Source organism: Amblyraja radiata, chromosome 3 (genome assembly GCF_010909765.2).
Source record: "Amblyraja radiata isolate CabotCenter1 chromosome 3, sAmbRad1.1.pri, whole genome shotgun sequence".
NCBI lineage: Eukaryota > Metazoa > Chordata > Chondrichthyes > Rajiformes > Rajidae > Amblyraja > Amblyraja radiata.
This window is the reverse complement of record NC_045958.1, coordinates 86297104-86318267: the sequence shown is the minus strand read 5'-3', so window position 1 is coordinate 86318267 and position 21164 is coordinate 86297104. Positions and strand designations below refer to the sequence as shown.

The 21164-nt window shown below is 42.7% G+C and overlaps 1 protein-coding gene across 4 annotated transcripts in view; it reads right to left on the bottom strand.

Moving 5' to 3' along the window:
• The window catches only part of jak2 (Janus kinase 2), a 246701-nt gene that overhangs the window by 52208 nt on the left and 173329 nt on the right, over window positions 1-21164 (bottom strand). For all 4 annotated transcript variants that reach the window (XM_033018234.1, XM_033018235.1, XM_033018233.1 and 1 more), the window contains 3 exons: window positions 18936-19053; window positions 16250-16395; window positions 12422-12743 (listed from right to left, as the gene is read on the bottom strand). In XM_033018234.1, coding sequence (XP_032874125.1) covers window positions 12422-12743; window positions 16250-16395; window positions 18936-19053 — 586 coding nt within the window. The remainder of the gene's footprint in view (window positions 1-12421; window positions 12744-16249; window positions 16396-18935; window positions 19054-21164) is intronic.

Below are 21164 nucleotides of genomic sequence, written 5' to 3'. Positions count from 1 at the left end.
TGCATACAATTTGACTCAACGAAGAAGATGATGTACAACAATGATGACATGGATATCAATCAATAAATTATGGGCAATGAATACAAAATATAATTATAGACGGTATAAATCTGAAAACCCCCCACTGGAAACACTCAACAGGTCAGGTAGTATCCGCAGAGAGTAAAACAGAATTAACATTCCAGACCAAAAGTTGTTCGCCAGTTTTGACGAAGGGTCTTCGACCTGATTTATAAATTTAGGTTCTACGCTGCCAGACCTACTGAGTGTTGCAATATTTTGTTGTTATTTTAAAGCTTAGACAATATCACTGAGGGTAGTACTATCTGATACGGTTCTGAATTTGAATGTATTCACAAATTTTCAATTATTTCCTCCTTACTCTTACAGTCTTAACAGCTGCATGTTTCATTTCATTATATTCATGTGTAGCAATTCATATTATATATGAAATGTTCGTCTCATTGTTCTTTCATATTTACTTCAGAAAGATTCACCCACTCACATGGACAAAGAAAAAAATGAGCTTTAAGTCGAAAGATATTTCAGTCTTCACTTTCATTTTTCTGTCTGCTCTTTCCTTAGCTATCCAATTTTTTTTCCACCTGTCATCTCTCTTATTCCCACCTGCCTACTTTGACTGGTATTCCCAACCACAGCTGCCAATCTTGAATCAAAGTTAGCATAAACACCTGTGAAGCAGAGGTTGGAGGAATCAGGGCCTACAGAGTTTTACTGAGACTGGTGATGCAGTCCCAGGTGGATATTTAAGTGGAATTTTGAGAGTGTGTTTGCCTGTCAAGAAATGTCTATTAACTGAGATGCAAGGAGTCAGATGGCTCTGTGGAAAGTGTTGAATTCATAATTCACTTAACAGTTATCCTCGATCATTTTTTTTAGATTTTTAGACCCTAGGCCCAGTCATTGTACTAGTTTCACTGGCGTCCTGGTGAGTTTCATTGTCTGTATAGCTCGTTTTCACCGACCCCACAGTTAACAATGGACAGTTTCCTTGATTATCATTACTTTTTTGCATATCTTTCATTTCTTTATACTATATTACGCTATGTCGCTATCTATATCTCTCATTTCACTTTACCCTGACTCTCAGTCTGAAGAAGGGTCTCAACCCAAAATGTCACCCATTCCTTCTCTCCAGAGATGCTGCCTGTCCCGCAGAGTTACTCCAGTATTTTATGTCGATATCCGGTGTAAACCAGCATCTGCAGTTCTTTCTTACAATATATAGACATTTGCGGTGGTCATTACCTTATACAGTGACTTGCAAAAGTATTCATACCCCTTGAACTTTTCCACATTTTGTCACGTTACAACCACAAACGTAAATGTATTTTATTGGGATTTTATGTGATAGACCAACACAAAGTGGCGCATAATTGTGAAGTGGAAGGAAAATGATACATGGTTTTCAAATTTATTTACAAATAAAAAACTGAAAAGTGTGGCGTGCAAAAGTATTCATCCCCCTTTACTCTGATACCCCTAAATAAAATCCAGTGCATCCAATTGCCTTCAGAAGTCACCTAATTAGTAAATAGAGTCCATTTGTGTGTAATCTAATCTCAGTATAAATACAGCTGTTCTGTGAAGACTTCAGAGGTTTGTTAAAGAACATTAGTGAACAAACAGCATCATGAAGCCCAAGGAACACACCAGACAGGTCAGGGATAAAGTTGTGGAGAAGTTTAAAGCAGGGTTAGGTTATAAAAAAATATCTCAAGCTTTGAACATCTCACGGAGCACTGTTCAATCCATCATCCGAAAATGGAAAGAGTATGGCACAACTGCAAACCTACCAAGTCATGGCCGTCCACCTAAACTGACAGGCCGGGCAAGGAGAGCATTGATCAGAGAAGCAGCCAAGAGGCCTATGGTAACTCTGGAGGAGCTGCAGAGATCCACAGCTTAGGTGGGAGAATCTGTTCACAGGACAACTATTAGTCGTGCACTCCACAAATCGTGCCTTTATGGAAGAGTGGTAAGAAGAAAGCCATTGTTGAAAAAAAGCCATAAGAAGCCCCTTTTGCAGTTTGCCACAAGCCATGTGGGGGACACAGCAAACATGTGGAGGAAGGTGCTCTGGTCAGATGAGACCAAAATTGAGGTTTTTGGCCTAAATGCAAAACGCTATGTGTGGCGGAAAACTAACACTGCACATCACCCTGAACACACCATCCCCACTGTGAAACATGGTGGTGGCAGCAGTTCCAGTTCCTCGTGCTGGCGAGAGCAGAAACAGGGAGATACGGGACCTGAACGTGTGGCTGAGGAACTGGTGCACGGGGCAGGGATTTAGATTCTTAGATCACTGGGATCTGTTTTGGGGTAAGGGGGAACTGTACAAAAGGGACGGATTGCATCTTAACAGGTGTGGGACCAGCATTCTGGCAGGCAGGTTTGCCACTGCTACACGGGTGGTTTTAAACTGAATAAGGGGGGTGGGGTGTCGAATGGGATAGTGGAGGATGGAGTTAAAGGGAAAGGGTTTCTTAAATGTGTGAGCGTAGAGACAGAGGGGTGTAAAATGAGGGTAGAAGCAATAGGTAGCAAGGTGAAAAGTAAAAGTGGCAGGCAGACAAAACCAGGGCAAAAATCAAAAAGGGCCACTTTTCAACATAATTGTATAAGGGGTAAGAGTGTTGTAAAAACAAGCCTGAAGGCTTTGTGTCTCAATGCAAGGAGCATTCGTAATAAGGTGGATGAGTTGAATGTGCAGATAGCTATTAATGACTATGATATAGTTGGGATCACAGAGACATGGCTCCAGGGTGACCAAGGCTGGGAGCTGAACATCCAGGGATATTCAATATTCAGGAGGGATAGAGAGAAAGGAAAAGGAGGTGGGGTAGCGTTGCTGGTTAGAGAGGAGATTAACGCAATGGAAAGGAAGGACATTAGTTTGGAGGATGTGGAATCGGTATGGGTAGAGCTGCGAAACACTAAGGGGCAGAAAACGCTGGTGGGTGTTGTGTACAGGCCACCTAACAGTAGTAGTGAAGTTGGAGATGGTATCAAACAGGAAATTAGAAATGCGTGCGACAAAGGCAAAACAGTTATAATGGGTGACTTCAATCTACATATAGATTGGGTGAATCAAATTGGCAGGGGTGCTGAGGAAGAGGATTTCTTGGAATGTATGCGGGATAGTTATCTAAATCAACATGTAGAGGAACCAACGAGAGAGCAGGCTATTTTAGACTGGGTATTGAGTAATGAGGAAGGGTTAGTTAGCAGTCTTGTTGTACGTGCCCCCTTGGGCAAGAGTGACCATAATATGGTTGAGTTCTTCATTAGGATGGAGAGTGACATTGTTAATTCAGAAACAATGGTTCTGAACTTAAAGAAAGGTAACTTTGAGGGTATGAGATGTGAATTGGCCAAGATTGACTGGCAATTAATTCTAAAAGGGTTGACGGTGGATATGCAATGGAAGACATTTAAAGACTGCATGGATGAACTACAAAAATTGTTCATCCCAGTTTGGCAAAAGAATAAATCAGGGAAGGTAGTGCATCCGTGGATAACAAGGGAAATCATGGATAGTATCAAAGCGAAGGATGATGCGTACAAATTAGCCAGAAAAAGCAGCATACCGGAGGACTGGGAGAAATTCAGAGACCAGCAGAGGAGGACAAAGGGCTTAATTAGGAAAGGAAAAATAGATTATGAAAGAAAACTGGCAGGGAACATAAAAACTGACTGCAAAAGTTTTTATAGATATGTGAAAAGAAAGAGATTAGTTAAAACAAATGTAGGTCCCTTGCAGTCAGAAACAGTTGAGTTGATCATGGGGAACAAGGATATGGCGGACCAATTGAATAACTACTTTGGTTCCGTCTTCACTAAGGAAGACATAAATAATCTGCCGGAAATAGCAGGGGACCGTGGGTCAAAGGAGTTGGAGGAATTGAGTGAAATCCAGGTTAGCCGGGAAGTGGTGTTGGGTAAATTGAATGGATTAAAGGCCGATAAATCCCCTGGGCCAGATAGGCTGCATCCCAGAGTACTTAAGGAAGTTGCTCCAGAAATAGTGGATGCATTAGTAATAATCTTTCAAAACTCTTTAGATTCTGGAGTAGTTCCTGAGAATTGGCGGGTAGCAAACGTAACCCCACTTTTTAAGAAGGGAGGGAGAGAGAAAACGGGGAATTACAGACCAGTTAGTCTAACATCGGTAGTGGGGAAACTGCTAGAGTCAGTTATTAAAGATGGGATAGCAGCACACTTGGAAAGTGGTGAAATCATTGGACAAAGTCAGCATGGATTTACAAAAGGTAAATCATGTCTGATGAATCTTATAGAATTCTTCGAGGATGTAACTAGTAGCGTGGATAGGGGAGAACCAGTGGATGTGGTGTATCTGGACTTCCAGAAGGCTTTCGACAAGGTCCCACATAAGAGATTAGTATACAAACTTAAAGCACACAGCATTGGGGGTTCAGTATTGATGTGGATAGAGAACTGGCTGGCAAACAGGAAGCAAAGAGTAGGAGTAAACGGGTCCTTTTCACAATGGCAGGCAGTGACTAGTGGGGTACCGCAAGGCTCAGTGCTGGGACCCCAGCTATTTACAATATATATTAATGATCTGGATGAGGGAATTGAAGGCAATATCTCCAAGTTTGCGGATGACACTAAGCTGGGGGGCAGGGTTAGCTGTGAGGAGGATGCTAGGAGACTGCAAGGTGACTTGGATAGGCTGGGTGAGTGGGCAAATGTTTGGCTGATGCAGTATAATGTGGATAAATGTGAGGTTATCCATTTTGGTGGCAAAAACAGGAAAGTAGACTATTATCTAAATGGTGGCCGACTAGGAAAAGGGGAGATGCAGCGAGACCTGGGTGTCATGGTACACCAGTCATTGAAAGTAGGCATGCAGGTGCAGCAGGCAGTGAAGAAAGCGAATGGTATGTTAGCTTTCATAGCAAAAGGATTTGAGTATAGGAGCAGGGAGGTTCTACTGCAGTTGTACAGGGTCTTGGTGAGACCACACCTGGAGTATTGCGTACAGTTTTGGTCTCCAAATCTGAGGAAGGACATTATTACCATAGAGGGAGTGCAGAGAAGGTTCACCAGACTGATTCCTGGGATGTCAGGACTGTCTTATGAAGAAAGACTGGATAGACTTGGTTTATACTCTCTAGAATTTAGGAGATTGAGAGGAGATCTTATAGAAACTTACAAAATTCTTAAGGGGTTGGACAGGCTAGATGCAGGAAGATTGCTCCCGATGTTGGGGAAGTCCAGGACAAAGGGTCACAGTTTAAGGATAAGGGGGAAATCCTTTAAAACCGAGATGAGAAGAACTTTTTTTCACACAGAGAGTGGTGAATCTCTGGAAATCTCTGCCACAGAGGGTAGTCGAGGCCAGTTAATTGGCTATATTTAAGAGGGAGTTAGATGTGGCCCTTGTGGCTAAGGGGATCAGAGGGTATGGAGAGAAGGCAGGTACGGGATACTGAGTTGGATGATCAGCCATGATCATATTGAATGGCGGTGCAGGCTCGAAGGGCCGAATGGCCTACTCCTGCACCTAATAATAATAATAATAATAATAATAATATATCTTTTATTGTCATTGCACGTCAGTGCAACGAGATTTAGTGTGCAGCTCCACTGATGTACAAGAAAGGTAAATAAATACAATACATAAATAAACAAGCTGAATTGATTGACGTGACCATCTGAGGGAGACTGTCCTAAGGGGGTGGGTGGGGGGGCACTCATTAGGGCCGGTTCAGAGCCGCTATAGCTCTTGGGATGAAACTGTTCCTTAATTTCTATGTTTCTATGCTGTGGGGATGCTTTTCTTCAGCAGGGACAGGGAAGCTGGTCAGAGTTGATGGGAAGATGGATGGAGCCAAATACAGGGCAATCTTGGAAGAAAACCTGTTAGAGTCTGCAAAAGACTTGAGACCTGGGCGGAGGTTCACCTTCCAGCAGGACAACGACCCTAAACATACAGCCAGAGCTACAATGGAATGGTTTAGATCAAAGCATATTCATGTGTTAGAATGGCCCAGTCAAAGTCCAGACCTAAATCCAATTGAGAATCTCTGGACTTGAAAATTGCTGTTCACAGACGCTCTCCATCCAATCTGACTGAGCTTGAGCTATTTTGCAAAGAAGAATGGGCAAAAATTTCAGTCTCTAGATGTGCAAAGCTAGTAGAGACATACCCCAAAAGACTTGCAGCTGTAATTGCAGCGAAAGGTGGTTCTACAAAGTATTCTCAGGGGGGCTGAATACTTTTGTACGCCACACTTTTCAGTTTTTTATTTGAAAAAAAATTTGAAAACCATGTATCATTTTCCTTCCACTTCACAATTATGCACCACTTTGTGTTGGCCTATCACATAAAATCCCAATAAAATACATTTACGTTTGTGGTTGTAACGTGACAAAATGTGGAAAAGTTCAAGGGGTATAAAAACGTTTGCAAGCCGCTGTAGCTATTTACAGGATCCCATGTACCAAATGGCCACACATTCCCTTGCATTAGAACAGTGGCTCTACTTTAAATGTAGGTTTTGGACAGCAAAATGCTTGAGGATATTCTGAATTGTGGTAAACATTTTCTCCACTTTGTTCTCATACAACTTTTATTTGTTGGAGGACAGAAGTGAAAATGATCAAAATAAAATCCAACAATGAAGATAATTCACTTTGGATTTGGCACCAACCTTCGTTAGATTAATAAAGGAGTAAGATATCACAGTACACCCATTGACCTCAAGGTTGGTTCAGACTTTGCACGAGTTGCCTTTGCAAAGAAGTACAGACTGTTCTGCTACAACATATGATTCTATAATGCAATTTCGATAGAAAACGATGATGAATCAGGAAACACGGTTTGCATTAAGTGGGTGTGATTAGTTATAACGCAATTTTAATCGGGAACTAGAGAACTACTTAAAAGTTACTTTGGGAATTGACAAGCAGAAATCAAAAAGCTGCCTTAAATTTAAATAGAATAGGGGAAAAGAACCCTGTTTCCGCACACTAATCAGGTCACTGTGCTTAAGAACACAGCTGCCACTTTAATCATGGATGGTTATTGAAATTGATAAGTAATCATTGACACTTGTGCAATGATACGCTACTAATCAATCCACCACACAGTCTTTAGTATTTTTAGCTTGCATGAAGAAAAAGAAACATTACTATTTAAAATATCTTTATTTCTGAAAATTCTGCAGGAAAAATAACGTTGTTATTGTGAGTCTTAAGTTCATTAGCCACAAATCTCCTTTCCCCCACTGACACAATTGTTTTTATAACTCTATTTTCTAGTGCACGAGGTTTGTTATGAACAACTATCACATTCAAGCAGAACTGACTGTACTATTCAAGCAGAACTAACTGTACTATTTTGTCTGCTCCAGCATATTCTAAACAAAGTAAGCCGCTTAGTCTGCCCCATTTAGTATCTTTATTCTGCCTGCTTTTTCTTTCTAAGCCATAAAATGTAAAAGACAGTGTCCCTCTTATCACCAAATTATATTTTCTCCAATATTCGCGCATCCACTGAGATCAATGTTTTCCAATTATTTTCTCTTCATTTTTGCATTATTTACAATCTCCTCGACCCCAAAGCCTGATTGCATTTCTGTGATTCTTCCTTTATTTTCGATAAAATAATCAATATCTTAGCAGATGCAGTTGTAATCGCTTTCTCGGCTCCCATTATTTTCTCTCCACTGAACAAATTGCCTTCATGTTGCCCCGCTTAATTTTCTTTACCCCAATGTATTCCACACCTTGACTTTGCTATATCTCAGGAAGCCTCTTTATATCCTTTGATTTCAACATCGACAAGTTGCCTGTCCTGCACAAATCCCTCAGCCACCACCATTCTTAACCTTTCCAATGTAATTTCCTTTTCTGTTCATCCCTGAAAATTTATTTCTCCAAAATATCTCATAGCAATTATTGCCTCCAAAGACACTGACAGTAATTACGTTCTAGCTCTCAATTATCTTCCAGAACACCTAGCTGTTGACTACTTGAACAAATTCCATGTGAACACTTCTGATATTTTTTGATGCATTGCATTTCCCACTACTGCCCACCAGATCCTCTGCAAAAAAAATCCTAAAATTGGTCAAAAGAATGTCTGAAACAGCATTAAGATGGTTTCTTCTCAGAAATATACTGGGATAGCGACATGACACATCAGATGGTGCTATGCCTCACAGGTGCAGTCAACCACATTTGTTCTCTGTTGCTCTCTGTGTGGAGCTTGCATGTTTTTCCTGAGACCTAGCCTCCAGGTGTTCTTGTTTCCTGTCAGATCCCAAAGACTAACTGGATACTGTAAATTGCCTAGGGGTAGCTGGGTGGTAGGAGAACAAGGGAAGTTGATGAGCGTGAGAGATTAAAATTCATGGGGAAAGTCCAAATAGATACCTTGTGTGACATGTTAAACATAAAAATGTGCACAGAAACAGGAACTGTGTGGTTTCTAACAGAACCACACTCAGTTTAGTGCTGCTGCCAACACTTTACACAAAGACAGAAGGTCATCAGCCTTAAAGGCATATCCCACATAGCAGCCATACAGCTGTTGCAGCCAGAATAACTGTCAGGGAAGAGAAAGGAAGAGAGAAGGTACTGCACAATTCACACAAGGGTGTGCTGAAAAGCAGACACAAGAGATCGAGGCCAGGAGGGACAATCGGCGTGGCAACGTGAGCAAGGGCCAGAGCAACTATTAGAAGAGCCCAATGGCCAAGAACATGAATTCCCAAACATGAAGTAGCACTACAGGAAACTTCACAGACTCACAGTGCAGGACTATGTTCAACCTAAATATTGCTTCCTCATGCTTCAAACACACAGCATTTGACCATTACTTCTTGATGTCACTATTTCCAAAGCAGTGGTACCATTATTCACCCCAGCCACTGCCATTAACATTCTACACCCTCCAACAATGAAATTGAGGCAAAACTTCCAAAGGCATGTTTAAAAATCACAATCTCCTTCATCTCTTCAATTTAAGCAAAGGCATTTGGAGGGAGATTGCCTGCATGGGAGGGCAGGTCTTCACAAATACAACACCTACTTACAATGGAGGAGGACCTCCGGCACTGGACAGATGAACTACTGAGTCCTAAAGTACCCCAGAGTAATTTTGCTCCAAAGTCTGAAGAAGGGTCCCGATCGAAACATAATCTATCCATGCTCTGCAGAGATGCTGCCTGAAGGGCCTGTCCCACTTACGTGTCCTTGGCATGCAAATTACCCAACTTCGTGGTCGTGTTGAGCCGCGACGGTCTTGCGAAGGTCGCTCGCGACTTCATTCGAACGCACAGCCATCTGGAGCGCGTGACATCATTTGAAGATGGACGCAAAATGCCGGAGTAACTCAGCGGGACCGGCAGCATCTCTAGAGAAGCAATGGGTGATGTTTCGTGTCGAGACCCTTCTTCAGTCTGAAAGAAGGGTCTGGACCCGAAACGTCATCCATTCCTTCTCTCCAGAGATGCTGCCGGTCCCGCTGAGTTACTCCAGCATTTTGTGTCTATCTTCAATTTTCTTGGCCATGAGTAGAAGTAGGGGCGGATCCGGACTGCAACGGCCGTGAGCCCAAGGCCGAGTTCGGCGATCGTTTGCCTACTTCTGCTGCTGTTGCAGGTGAAAAGATGCATCGCGCCAGGGTCTTGAGCCTATCCCACTTTGGCCGTCAGTTCTGCGACAGGCGATGTCGCACACAACTACATATCCCGCCGCGTAAGGACACGTAAGTGGGACAGGCCCTTGACTCACTGAGTTACTGCAGCATTTTGTATCCTTCTGTGATCTACAATCTGCTAGGTACAGTCATTACAATGTCATGTGGTGATCATGGCACTCTCTTTGATCTGAACAATAGTGGATGTTCTCGTTACCACCTGTGCCTTGCAATACTGTAAAAATGTTTTGTCTACAGCTTACAACAGAGCTAAATTTGTCTTTGCTGGGATTGGGATGGGCAGGAGGACTGGGAGAGGACACTGGAGGATGGAATGGCAGTGATGATGGTGCCACTGTTATGGAAACAACAACATCAATAAGTATGTGTCAAATGCTAAATAAACTTTAAATCTGTACAGGATGGGTAGGCAGGAACTGCAGGTGATGGTTTAAACCGAACATAGACACAAAAAGCTAGAGTAACTCAGCGGGTCAGGCAGCATCTCTGGAGAAAAGGAATAGGTGACATTTTGGGTCGAGACCCTTCTGCAGACTGAAAGTCAGGAGAAAGGGAAATGAGAGATATAGACGGTGATATAGAGATATAGAACAAATGAATGAAAGATATGCAAAAAATAACAATGATCAAGGAAATTTGGAGCCCACAATGGTCTATTGTTGGCTGTGGGCTAGGTAATAATGAGTTATACAGAGAGTGAAACTCAACAGAACTACAGCAAAACTAGTACGATGGCTAGGGTGGGGGAGGGACAGAGAGAGAGGGGATGCAAGGGTTACTTGAAGTTAGAGAAATCAACATTCATACCGCTGCTTTGTAAGCTGCCCAAGCAAAATATGAGGTGCTGTTCCTCCAATTTATGTTTGACCTCACTCTGACAATGGAGGAGGCCCGGGACAGAAAAGTCAGTGTGGAAATGGGAGGGGGAGTTAAAGTCTTTGGCAACCGGGAGATCACGTAGGCCAAGGCTGAGCGAAGGTGTTCAGCACCGACCTCTGCGGCACTCCACTGGTCCGAGACCTCTCATCAGGGAAACAACCCTTCACAACTACCCTCGGATTCCTTTGCAATTCTATGCAATCTAACTTCCATGCTAGTCCACCATGTGGGATTATTATAACATAATGGGGTGATCTTATAGAGGTGTATAAGATCACGAGGGGAATAGAGAGGGTAGATGCACAAAGTATTTTACCCAGAGTAGGGGAATCAAGAACCAGAGGACATAGCTTTAAGGTGAGAGGGAAAGATTAAATAGGAACCTGAAGGGCATTTTTTTCACACAGAGGGTGGTGAGTATAAGGAACGAACTGCCAGAGGAGGTAGTTGAGGCATGTAATATAAAATTTAAAAGATAATTGGACAGGTACATGGATAGGAAAGGTTTAGAGAGATATAGGCCAAACGTGGGCAGGTGGGACTAGTGTAGATATGGCATCTTGGTTGCCATGGGCAAATTGTGCCAAAGGGCCTGTTTCCATGCTGTATGACTCTATTGAAGGAGAAGGCAGCCCAACATCAGAGGCAGGAAAGAGTGCATGATTACATGATGTACATGTGACGACTCTAGTGTATGTACAAATGGAAGTCTAGACTCAGTGGGCTGAATGTTGTCTCTCCGCTACACAGTACTCGATCATGCGGTAATTTCAAAATGTTATTAGCAAATGGAAATAAAACATATCCAAAAGAAATGAACAGAAATTTCAGAAAAATAAAACAGCTGTAAAAAAGGTGCACTCTGTAATGCTTTTATAACATGGACATCATTGGGTGTTTATCGCTGGACCCATGGTTTAGAATCAGTGGTGTTAGGCAACAGCTGGGGATCCAATGCACACACCCTCCATACCGCAAGCTTAGCCCATGTCTACTCAACAGCCGAGTTTTGCTCAACAGCTTGGGCTAATAGCTGCCACACCAAACCAGTTGACAATGACCTTAACTCTGCAATGCGGGTCATCACAGGGACACTTAAGTCAACATCTTTGCAGTGGCTCCCTGTCCCCTCTCATATCGTCCCTCCCAGCATACGCAGAAGGGAGAGGATATTGAAAGATTGATGCACCATTGAGGTTAACCCTGACCTTCCCATCCATGCTGACTTGACCAATCTGCCCAATATGCGCCTGAAGTCCCGCAAACCCTTCTGGTCTTCAGTCAAATCACTGGAAGACTTTGACTCCAAGACTGAATGGCGCAGAGCCTGGAAAGATGCCAACACCAACAACGGAGAGGTCATCACAGACCCCACAGTGAAACCATCAGGATTTGACTTCCATCGCAAGTAACAGAACAGCCCATCACCTGCATAGGTGGGGGATGACAGATAGCTCTGCTTGCGACTGCAGATATCCAGACCAGACCATCCCACACATCGTGAATGACTGCTCACTGAGGCTTTTCCCTGGTGGCATCAAAGCCATTTACCCAGTAACTGATGCTGTCCTGGCCTAGATGTCTACCCTTGACCTAAAACTATAGGCTGTGCATGCCATACACAAGAAGAAGAAGTAGAAGCGGTGTTAGCTTACATATTGACCTGTATAAGCTCAGGTAATTATGTTATGAAGGGTGAACTGTAATTGATTTTCTTATTATGGATTAGCATACAACCAAATGCAATGCTTTAATAAGCTGCGATTTTTGCTTGCCAGCATGTTTATTCAAAAACAAGCACGTTAAAATAATGGTGGCAATTACCTGATCAGAGTGAGATTCAATATCATTATATTTCCCCTTCATCCACTGAATGCCGCCATTTGCAGTTACAATGATGGTTGTAAATATATCTTCTCCCGAAGGGCCACGCTCAGGCTCTTTCACTTCAAAATACTCGGAGAACAAGGCAGGCTGCAGGTTTTCCATATTAATGAGGTATTTCAGCTTCAGGTCTCGCGCACTTGCATTGCATTGGCTGAACTGCCGGATAAACCTGTAAAATCTGTATCGGATCCGCTTCCTTGTCACAAAATGGTAATTCTGGATTTGTCGGCAAACGTTTTCTGGCAACAACGATTTATAACTGGAATTAAACAATACAATTAACAGTTGAAATGGAAATAATCATTCATAGTAAGTCTTTTGAAAAAGTTTTGGCAAATAAAAGTGCAAGGTTAATAAGGTCATAAGCGATAAGAGTAGAATTAGGCCATTCGACCCATTGAGTCTACTTCGCCATTAATCATGGCCGATTTAACCCCATTCTCCTCCTTCTGCAGTGAACCTAATGAGCAATAAACAAATAATGATTATCCTTCCTTAAGAAATACATCATAGCTGCAAAAGTCAAAAGCACCACACTAACATCAATAGAGTTTGATCCATAAACTAGGCAGTTTCAGTGGGTGCTGAGCAGTTTGTAACTCCTGCTCGGAACACAGATGGTGCCTTTGGGTGGCCGTCTTCAAGTTATGGGTTGTGAGTGCCCATAAACCTCAACCACTAGACTGGACCGACCATCTACCTCATAGAAGTTTCAGACCAATATCAGTCAAGCATAATCAGTCTGCAAATTATTCAATGGCACTATCTCCTGGGAAGACAGGTTTTGTATAACAACAGCAATAATAACTGTTTTTGGACACCACCTTGCCAAACTGCCTAACATTGAACAATAGAGCACAAGAACAGGTCCTTCAGCCTACAATGTCTGTGCCAAACATTATGCCAAGGCCATCTGTTATCTACATGAACATAATCCACATCCCTCCATTCCCTGCTTATCCATATGCCTACCCAAAAGCCTCTTAAAAGCCAGTATCATAGCTGACTCAACCACCAACCCCAGCAGCACAATCCAGGCACTCACCAACCTCTGTGTATAAAACACTTGACTGCCACATCTCCTTTAACCTTTGCCCTTCACACCTGGTGTGTGAAGATTTTTCATGTGGTTTTTAACTTTCCCAATATTAACTGGAGTTGCCCTTAGTTTAAGGGGCTTAAATGGGGTGGAATTCAGAAAATGCATTTGAGGGATTTTTTTTTTAAGCTGTATGTCGATGGTCCTACTAAGCAATTGGGCTGGTACTTTGATAGGAAAGAAGCAGAGGGATACAGGCCTAATGTGGGCAAATGAGATTATAGGTTGGAGTCGCACATAGACAGCATGGATGAGTTGGGTCAAAGAGTCTGTTTCTATACCGTACAATTCTTTGGCTCTATTAAAGGCACTTGTAAAATTCACAGTACGCAGCTTATTCCTCAATGCATTCATACTTTTTATCTTTTCTTTGAAGGTGACAATTTGAAACTGCTTAAAATGAGGGAGCTAGGAGGTGCTAATATATCAGTAAGCTCTTTTCCTGTAGCTCTGCACTATTTTCCTCTTAAAGCCCTGTTGTCAGAACGGGTTCCAAGCATTTTGTCCAAGTTCACAGAAAAAATATTTGGCATTCATTGAATTTGACACTGCAAGCAGTTTCTCTTAATAGATTCAATAAAACCCTAGATGAATTTGAACACATCAATCAAAACTATCCCTGGTCTAATAAAAGTTATTCCAGCTTCTGCAGTGTTGGAACATCTTGGTGATGACTTTCCCTGTGACAGATGGGGATCCTCTGTGGTTATCACAATTGGACTTCTCGTGTTTCTTGAAGTGGTCATGATTGGGGCATCTGAGGTCCCCTGGCCCATTCACCTCTTTGTAGATACAGGAGATGAACTTGTGAATTGCTGAGCAGTGTCCTTTACTGCCAATCTATAGAACATCAGTTGATACAACCATACAACAATTACAGCACGGAAACAGGCCATCTCGACCCTTCTAGTCCATGCCGAACACGTATTCTCCCCATGTCCCATATACCTGCGCTCAGACCATAACCCTCCATTCCTTTCCCGTCCATATAACTATCCAATTTATTTTTAAATGATAAAAACGAACCTGCCTCCACCACCTTCACTGGAAGCTCATTCCACACAGCCACCACTCTCTGAGTAAAGAAGTTCCCCCTCATGTTACCCCTAAACTTCTGTCTCTTAATTCTCAAGTCATGTCCCCTTGTTTGAATCTTCCCTACTCTCAGTGGGAAAAGTTTATCCACGTCAACTCTGTCTATCCCTCTCATCATTTTAAAGACTTCTATCAAGTCCCCCCTTAACCTTCTGCGCTCCAAAGAATAAAGCCCTAACTTGTTCAACCTTTCTCTGTAACTTAGTTGCTGAAACCCAGGCAACATTCTAGTAAATCTCCTCTGTACTCTCTCTGTTTTGTTGACATCCTTCCTATAATTAGGCGACCAAAATTGTACACCATACTCCAGAATTGGCCTCACCAATGCCTTGTACAATTTTAACATTACATCCCATTTTAACATTACTTCTATACTCAATGCTCTGATTTATAAAGGCCAGCACACATAAACTGTCTAATCCAAAGCCTTGTTGATTTTCTATTGGCACTTGACCTTATCAACCCTTTGTGGATCAAGGGTAGCAGTGTATGGGATGTAGTCAATTAAACTTGTGCAAGGAGTGATTCACAGTAAAGGGGTTCTTTGAAATGCTCCCGTCTGTCATCTGCTTTCACCAAGGTTGGCCCTGGGGTTGCGAATTTTCTTGAATGACTGAAGAATCTGAAATTATGGTTTTGGAAGAATGACTGGAATGCCTGCAGCTTTCCCCTCTGTCCTCTGTTCATTATGCCACAAGTGTTCTGTTATACCTCCGTCATCAGATGCCTGTAGAGCTATCTTATTTCTCGTGAGCATTAATTCTTGCCAATATAAGAACCATTATTGTTTGCAATTAATTACATCATGGATCGCTTAGTTATCACCATCAAATTGGTGCCTTCTGGAAGAAAAGCCATATATCAATGTCAGGACTTTCATATGAAGAAAGACTGGATAGACTCGGCTTGTACTCACTAGAATTTAGAAGATTGAGGGGGGATCTTATAGAAACTTACAAAATTCTTAAGGGGTTGGACAGGCTAGATGCAGGAAGATTGTTCCCGATGTTGGGGAAGTCCAGAACAAGGGGTCACAGTTTAAGGATAAAGGGGAATTCGTTTAGGACTGAGATGAGAAAAACATTTTTCACACAGAGAGTGGTGAATCTCTGGAATTCTCTGCCACAGAATGTAGTTGAGGCCAGTTCATTGGCTATATTTAAGAGGGAGTTAGATGTGGCCCTTGTGTCTAAAGGTATCAGGGGGGTATGGAGCGAAAGCAGGTACAGGATACTGAGTTGAATGATCAGCCATGATCATATTAGATGGCGGTGCAGGCTCGAAGGGCCGAATGGCCTACTCCTGCACCTATTTTCTATGTTTCTACCAACTTCATCAGCCACCTGAGCACTGCAGCATCTACCTTGAGGGTGAATAGTTGGTTGACCTTCATTGCATGCTCCCAGTAATTTGAAAGAATCTAGAGTGGCACATTCCCTCTATGTTAAAACCAAATGGAATGACAACTTCTCACTGAAGAGAAGTGAACACTGGGGGTTACTGCCTTTAGTCTCCTGACTGACATGAGAGTTACAAGGATAACAGGACAATCATACAATTGCAAATAATACCTTTTTGAATGATAAATGTCCAAAGGAGATTGGTCCTTCTCCTTTGCCATCCTCATCATATCGAGCACTGCCATACCCAGACATTCCTCTTGCATTTCGTGTGTAGCTGAGACTTTAACCCATCCATTAACAAAATCGTCACGCCACTATGGAATAAAAGCAGAAATCAGTGATAGCTCTTTGTTCTTGCATCTTGATGACTTGCAAAGGCTTCACTGCATCTTTGTTTTCACTCAAATTGTTAGCAGTCCATCCAACCAGCACTATGCATCGTCTTCAGCATACGTACTGGGGTCAAGGAAAGAGCGTTCACGTCGCGGCCCTGTTTCCACCAATCTTTCCATCACCACGCACAAGAAGCACAAGAAGCGACAAGACAGACACCATTGTATGCAGATGCCGAGAGGTGTGTTCAGCTCTGGCTGAACAACTTCTAATCCTGTGTTCCTGACTCGATAAGAAGAAGAAGCATACGTACTAGGGTGGTTTAAGGAGACTCAATCCCTTCCTAAAGCCAATTAGGATTGGGTAATAAACACTGACCTTTCCTTCAATATATGCACCATTTGAATGAATGAGGAGAAAATTACAAAATATAATATTTTCACTTAACAACATTTTGAAAAGGAAGGTCTAAAACCTTAATCTGCCAAAGTTGTAATTTAGTTTATTGTCATGTGTACCAAGGTACAGTGAAAAGCTCCAATGGATCATGAAAGCATTGAGTGGCTAGGGCCATGCACCTCCACCACTCGCCATTACAAGCTGTGCATTATTCAGCAGTATTTCTCCAGGGAGTTGGGAAAGGAAGCTATGAGCAGGGTAGTGGTGGTGATGGTGGGCACGTATGGTGGTTTGTGCTGAAAAGACATAAGGAATTGTGGAGGTTGCAAACCTCAGGAAATGGAAGAGTGGTGACCAGGTTGGATTGAAATTTTTCCAAGGTGTAGGGATGGTTTTCTCTGAGATAGATTCAATATTGCAGTGAGGATCGCGTGCAGCTATGAAGTCCCTTGCATGCAGCTATAGCTGGTGTAGGATTGATTTCCATTGTCAATAGTTTAAATGGCAGGTATTGCCATACTGTCACCCTGCCAGTTTAAGGCCTTTGAGTTTCTCAGGATTAAACCTCACCCTGCCTCACTCACTGCACTAATCACAACTTAGCTGAAAAAAACCTACTGCCACTTCCATTTCAACTTATCTTAGGTCAGTCTGCAGTATCCCATTCATGTGCGGAGCTTACAGCTGACAGATAAAAAATAAATCCCTTTAAAAAGGTAATAAGCTATAGAAAACTTTGGTTAAGACACCGCTGAAGTATTAAGCGCAGTTCTGATCCACATACTATGGGCAGGGCATGATTGTACTGGAGCAGGTTCAGGGCAGGTTTACTAGGATGATGACACAAAGTGCTGAAGTAAAACAGCGGGTCAGGCAGCATCTCTGGAGAAAAAGTATGGGTGACATTTTGGGTCGGAACCCTTTTTCAGACCCTGGATTACAAGGATATAACTTGGTATAGAGTGTTTCAACTGCAAGGAGAGACTGGACAGGATGAGCTTGTTTTCCTTGGACCAGCAAAGACTGGGAGGAGGGTGGGTTAGAGGAACTTGATTGGGACAATCAAAATCTTAGGGGGCTTCCTTACTCTTACCAGAGGTAACTCTAAACGGACAGCTGGGGTTCAAGGAAGCAGGAGGATTTAAAGGGGAACTGAGGTAAACACGAACAAACCGGGGAACTCAAGGTAGGGTTTCAGTTTTGTAACATAAATACACTACTAAAAAAACAAATCCAGTTTGTGCTGACATGAAATTGCAATGCCAATACTGTTTATAGCAACAAAATGTACCTGACCACAGGATTATTTTTCAAAATGAAGATTTAAAAAAAAAATCTTGCCTTTAAAAATAAAAGACGTAACACTTAGAAGGATTTGGAGGAAGAGGGAAAAACAGGCTGGGAGGTCAGCCATGAGCCATTGCCACTGTGTGAGCACAGGCATTTAGAAACTGGCTACATGATTAAACGACTGAGGCTTGGAACATTTGGCAAGTGGTTGAGACATAAGGCAAACTGATCAAACATTTGAGGCGGATGGATATGTCGGACTCTGAGGAGGATGCAAGTAAGCAAAGCTTGCTTTGGAATGTTCCAACAGAGCAAGCACAAACTTAATGGACTGTTACATTTCATACATCATGGTTACTTTGGAAGGCTTACTTTTTTAGTTTAAATTGGAAAAAAAAAGACGCATTCAACATAATATTTTCAGTTTTGAAACAACACTCCCTTGTTTTGTTCATTTGCAGTATTTGTTGGTTCATACCAATATGTCAATAGTTCCTTCCTGCAGATCAAGTAGTGTCAGGGCTACATTCATCTTCTAATCTGGGCACTATTTCCATTACAGGGTAAGTAGGATTTCTCCTGTTATATAACCTTTCCATTTATACAACGTAAGATGAAACGTGATTTATTCAAAGAGCACCGTCTAGGCAATTCCAGTTTAATTAGCATCACTCAAACTCAAATTAAGGGCCCACCGCCAAGATTCTCATTATACAGTCAAAGCATTTATAAGCCGTATGCAGATGACAAATCAACAGTAGCTCCATGCATGTCAATGTGGTAAATGTATGCTGCAACACTTCTCTGTCAAAGCCAATCTGAAACTCTATACCTGAGCAAAAAGATACATCATTATAGAATCATCGATGAAAGGGCTCTCTGTACCCTTGGTAACACTATAACGATGTGCTCTCCTGTGTCCAGGACTATACCAATGTGGAAAGTAGAATCTGTGGAGGGAATATAAAAATGGTTACTTCAATCATGGAATTAAATTCTTAGTTTAGTCTAAAGACTGTAACGTTATCAAATCTAATTGCTATGCAAGATCTATTAGCACAAGGAGTATTTGACATAGGTTGTACACTGACCTCTAAACATTAAAAATAAAGTATCTGAATAGATCAGAAAATTACAGTATCAGCCCCACAACCTGCAGAAGAAGCTATTGTACAGTTACTTGTCTACTAAGTGTAATGGTTCATAAGTTCTAGGAATAGAATTAGGCCATTCGGCTCAGCAAGTCTACTCCGCCATTCCACCAGGTGGCGCTTCGATGGCAGCCTCGCCTACAGTCTGTCTATCCTTTTTGTCTTTTTTTGGGTTATTTTTAGTGTGATTAAAAAGTACGTGTTAATGTTCTCTGGTTTGTTTTATGGGGGGAGGGGGAAACTTTTTTTCAATCTCTTATCTTGTCGGAGATGCGGATCGTATCTCCGGTCACTCTCCGGCCTAACTTCATGGAGCTGGAGACCTTGCTCGGGACTGACTTTGAGTTCCACCGCGGGGCGTGGACTTACCATCGGAGCCAATTCCTTGCCTGGGATCGACGCTCCAACCACGGCCTGCGGACTTTAACATCGCGGAGCTCACAGTCTCGGGTAGAGACCAAGTCGGGAAGCTCCAATAGCCGCACGATGTTCGACTAGCCCTGACCCGGGGTAGATCGCCCGGCGCGGGGGTGGGGGGGACTGAGATTCCTCCTCGATGCAGGAGCTTGATCGCCTGACGAGGAGGCCCGACGAGGAGGCCCGCCGCCGGCTATGAGAGCCAAGAACGTCCCAGCAATGGAAGGCTAGAGGCCCCTGACCTCTGGAGTACAAAGAAGGGAGAGATTGAACATTTTTTCGCCTTCCATCACAGTGAGGAATGTGGAGGAGTCACTATGGTGGATGATTATGTTAAAATGTATTTTGTGTGTTCTGTTGCTTTTTATTGGTTTGACTGTATGGCAAATCAAATTCCTCGTATGTTGCAAAACATACTTGGTTAATAAAGTATGATTATGATTATGATTATGGTCTACCTTTCCCTCTCATCCCCATTCTCCTGCCTTCGTACCATAACCGCTGGCACCTATACTAAACAAAGTATTACTAAACTTTCTAAAGGTATTTGAACATATATCTTTAAAGGAAATAATTGCTGAGCTGAGTGTAAATTCCAGCCGAGTGGTTCTAATTTAAAAGAGACCTCCTTCTGTCCAATCAGGCAACATTTTATTCCACAATTCTGCAGTTTTTTATGGTCAGTGTAAGGTTATTAATGTATGCAAAGAGACTTAAAATGCAGTGTTTACCTATAGGACTGGATCTAGCCTGGGGCGCCAGCAATGGCTGCCTCGCCAACAGTCTATATGTCCTTTCCTTTGTGTTTTAATAGTATGTGATAAATGTATGTTTTTAGTGTTCTTTAGCTTGTTTGATATGGAGGGTGGGTGGTGGGGGGTTGGGGGAAACTTTTTCTAATCTCTTACCTCGACGGAGATGCAATTTTTTTCTGTATCGTATCTCCGTCTGCACTGCGGCCTAACATCGAGGAGTTGGCGGGCTTTGCTGGAGACCGATTTCGAGAGCTCCACAGCGGGTGCCTATGGGACTTTAACATTGTGGAGCTCGCGATCCTTTTGCCAGGGATCGGCCTCGGAGCGCCAACCGTGGGTGCTTGTGGACTTTAGCATCACGGAGCCCACGGTCTCTGATCAGAGACCGACGTTGGGAACTCCAAGCCGTGGGAGTTTCGACCGCCCCAACGCAGGAGTTTTGATCGCCCCGACACGGGAGCTTCGACCACCGGCTGTGGGAGCTTCGATTGCCCCGATGGAAGGTTCGACTGCCCCGACCGTGGGAGAATAAAGAGGAAGAAGATTGGACGTTTTTGCCTTCCATCACAGTGAGGAATGTGGGGAATCCGCTGTGGTGGATGTTTATGTTAACTTTTATGTAGTGTGTGTCTTGTTGCTTTTTTTCTCTCGTATGGCTGTAGCTTATGGTGATTTGCATATCACTGTACCTTAATTGGTACCTTAAAATACCTTTGAAACCTTTGAAAGTGGTGTGAT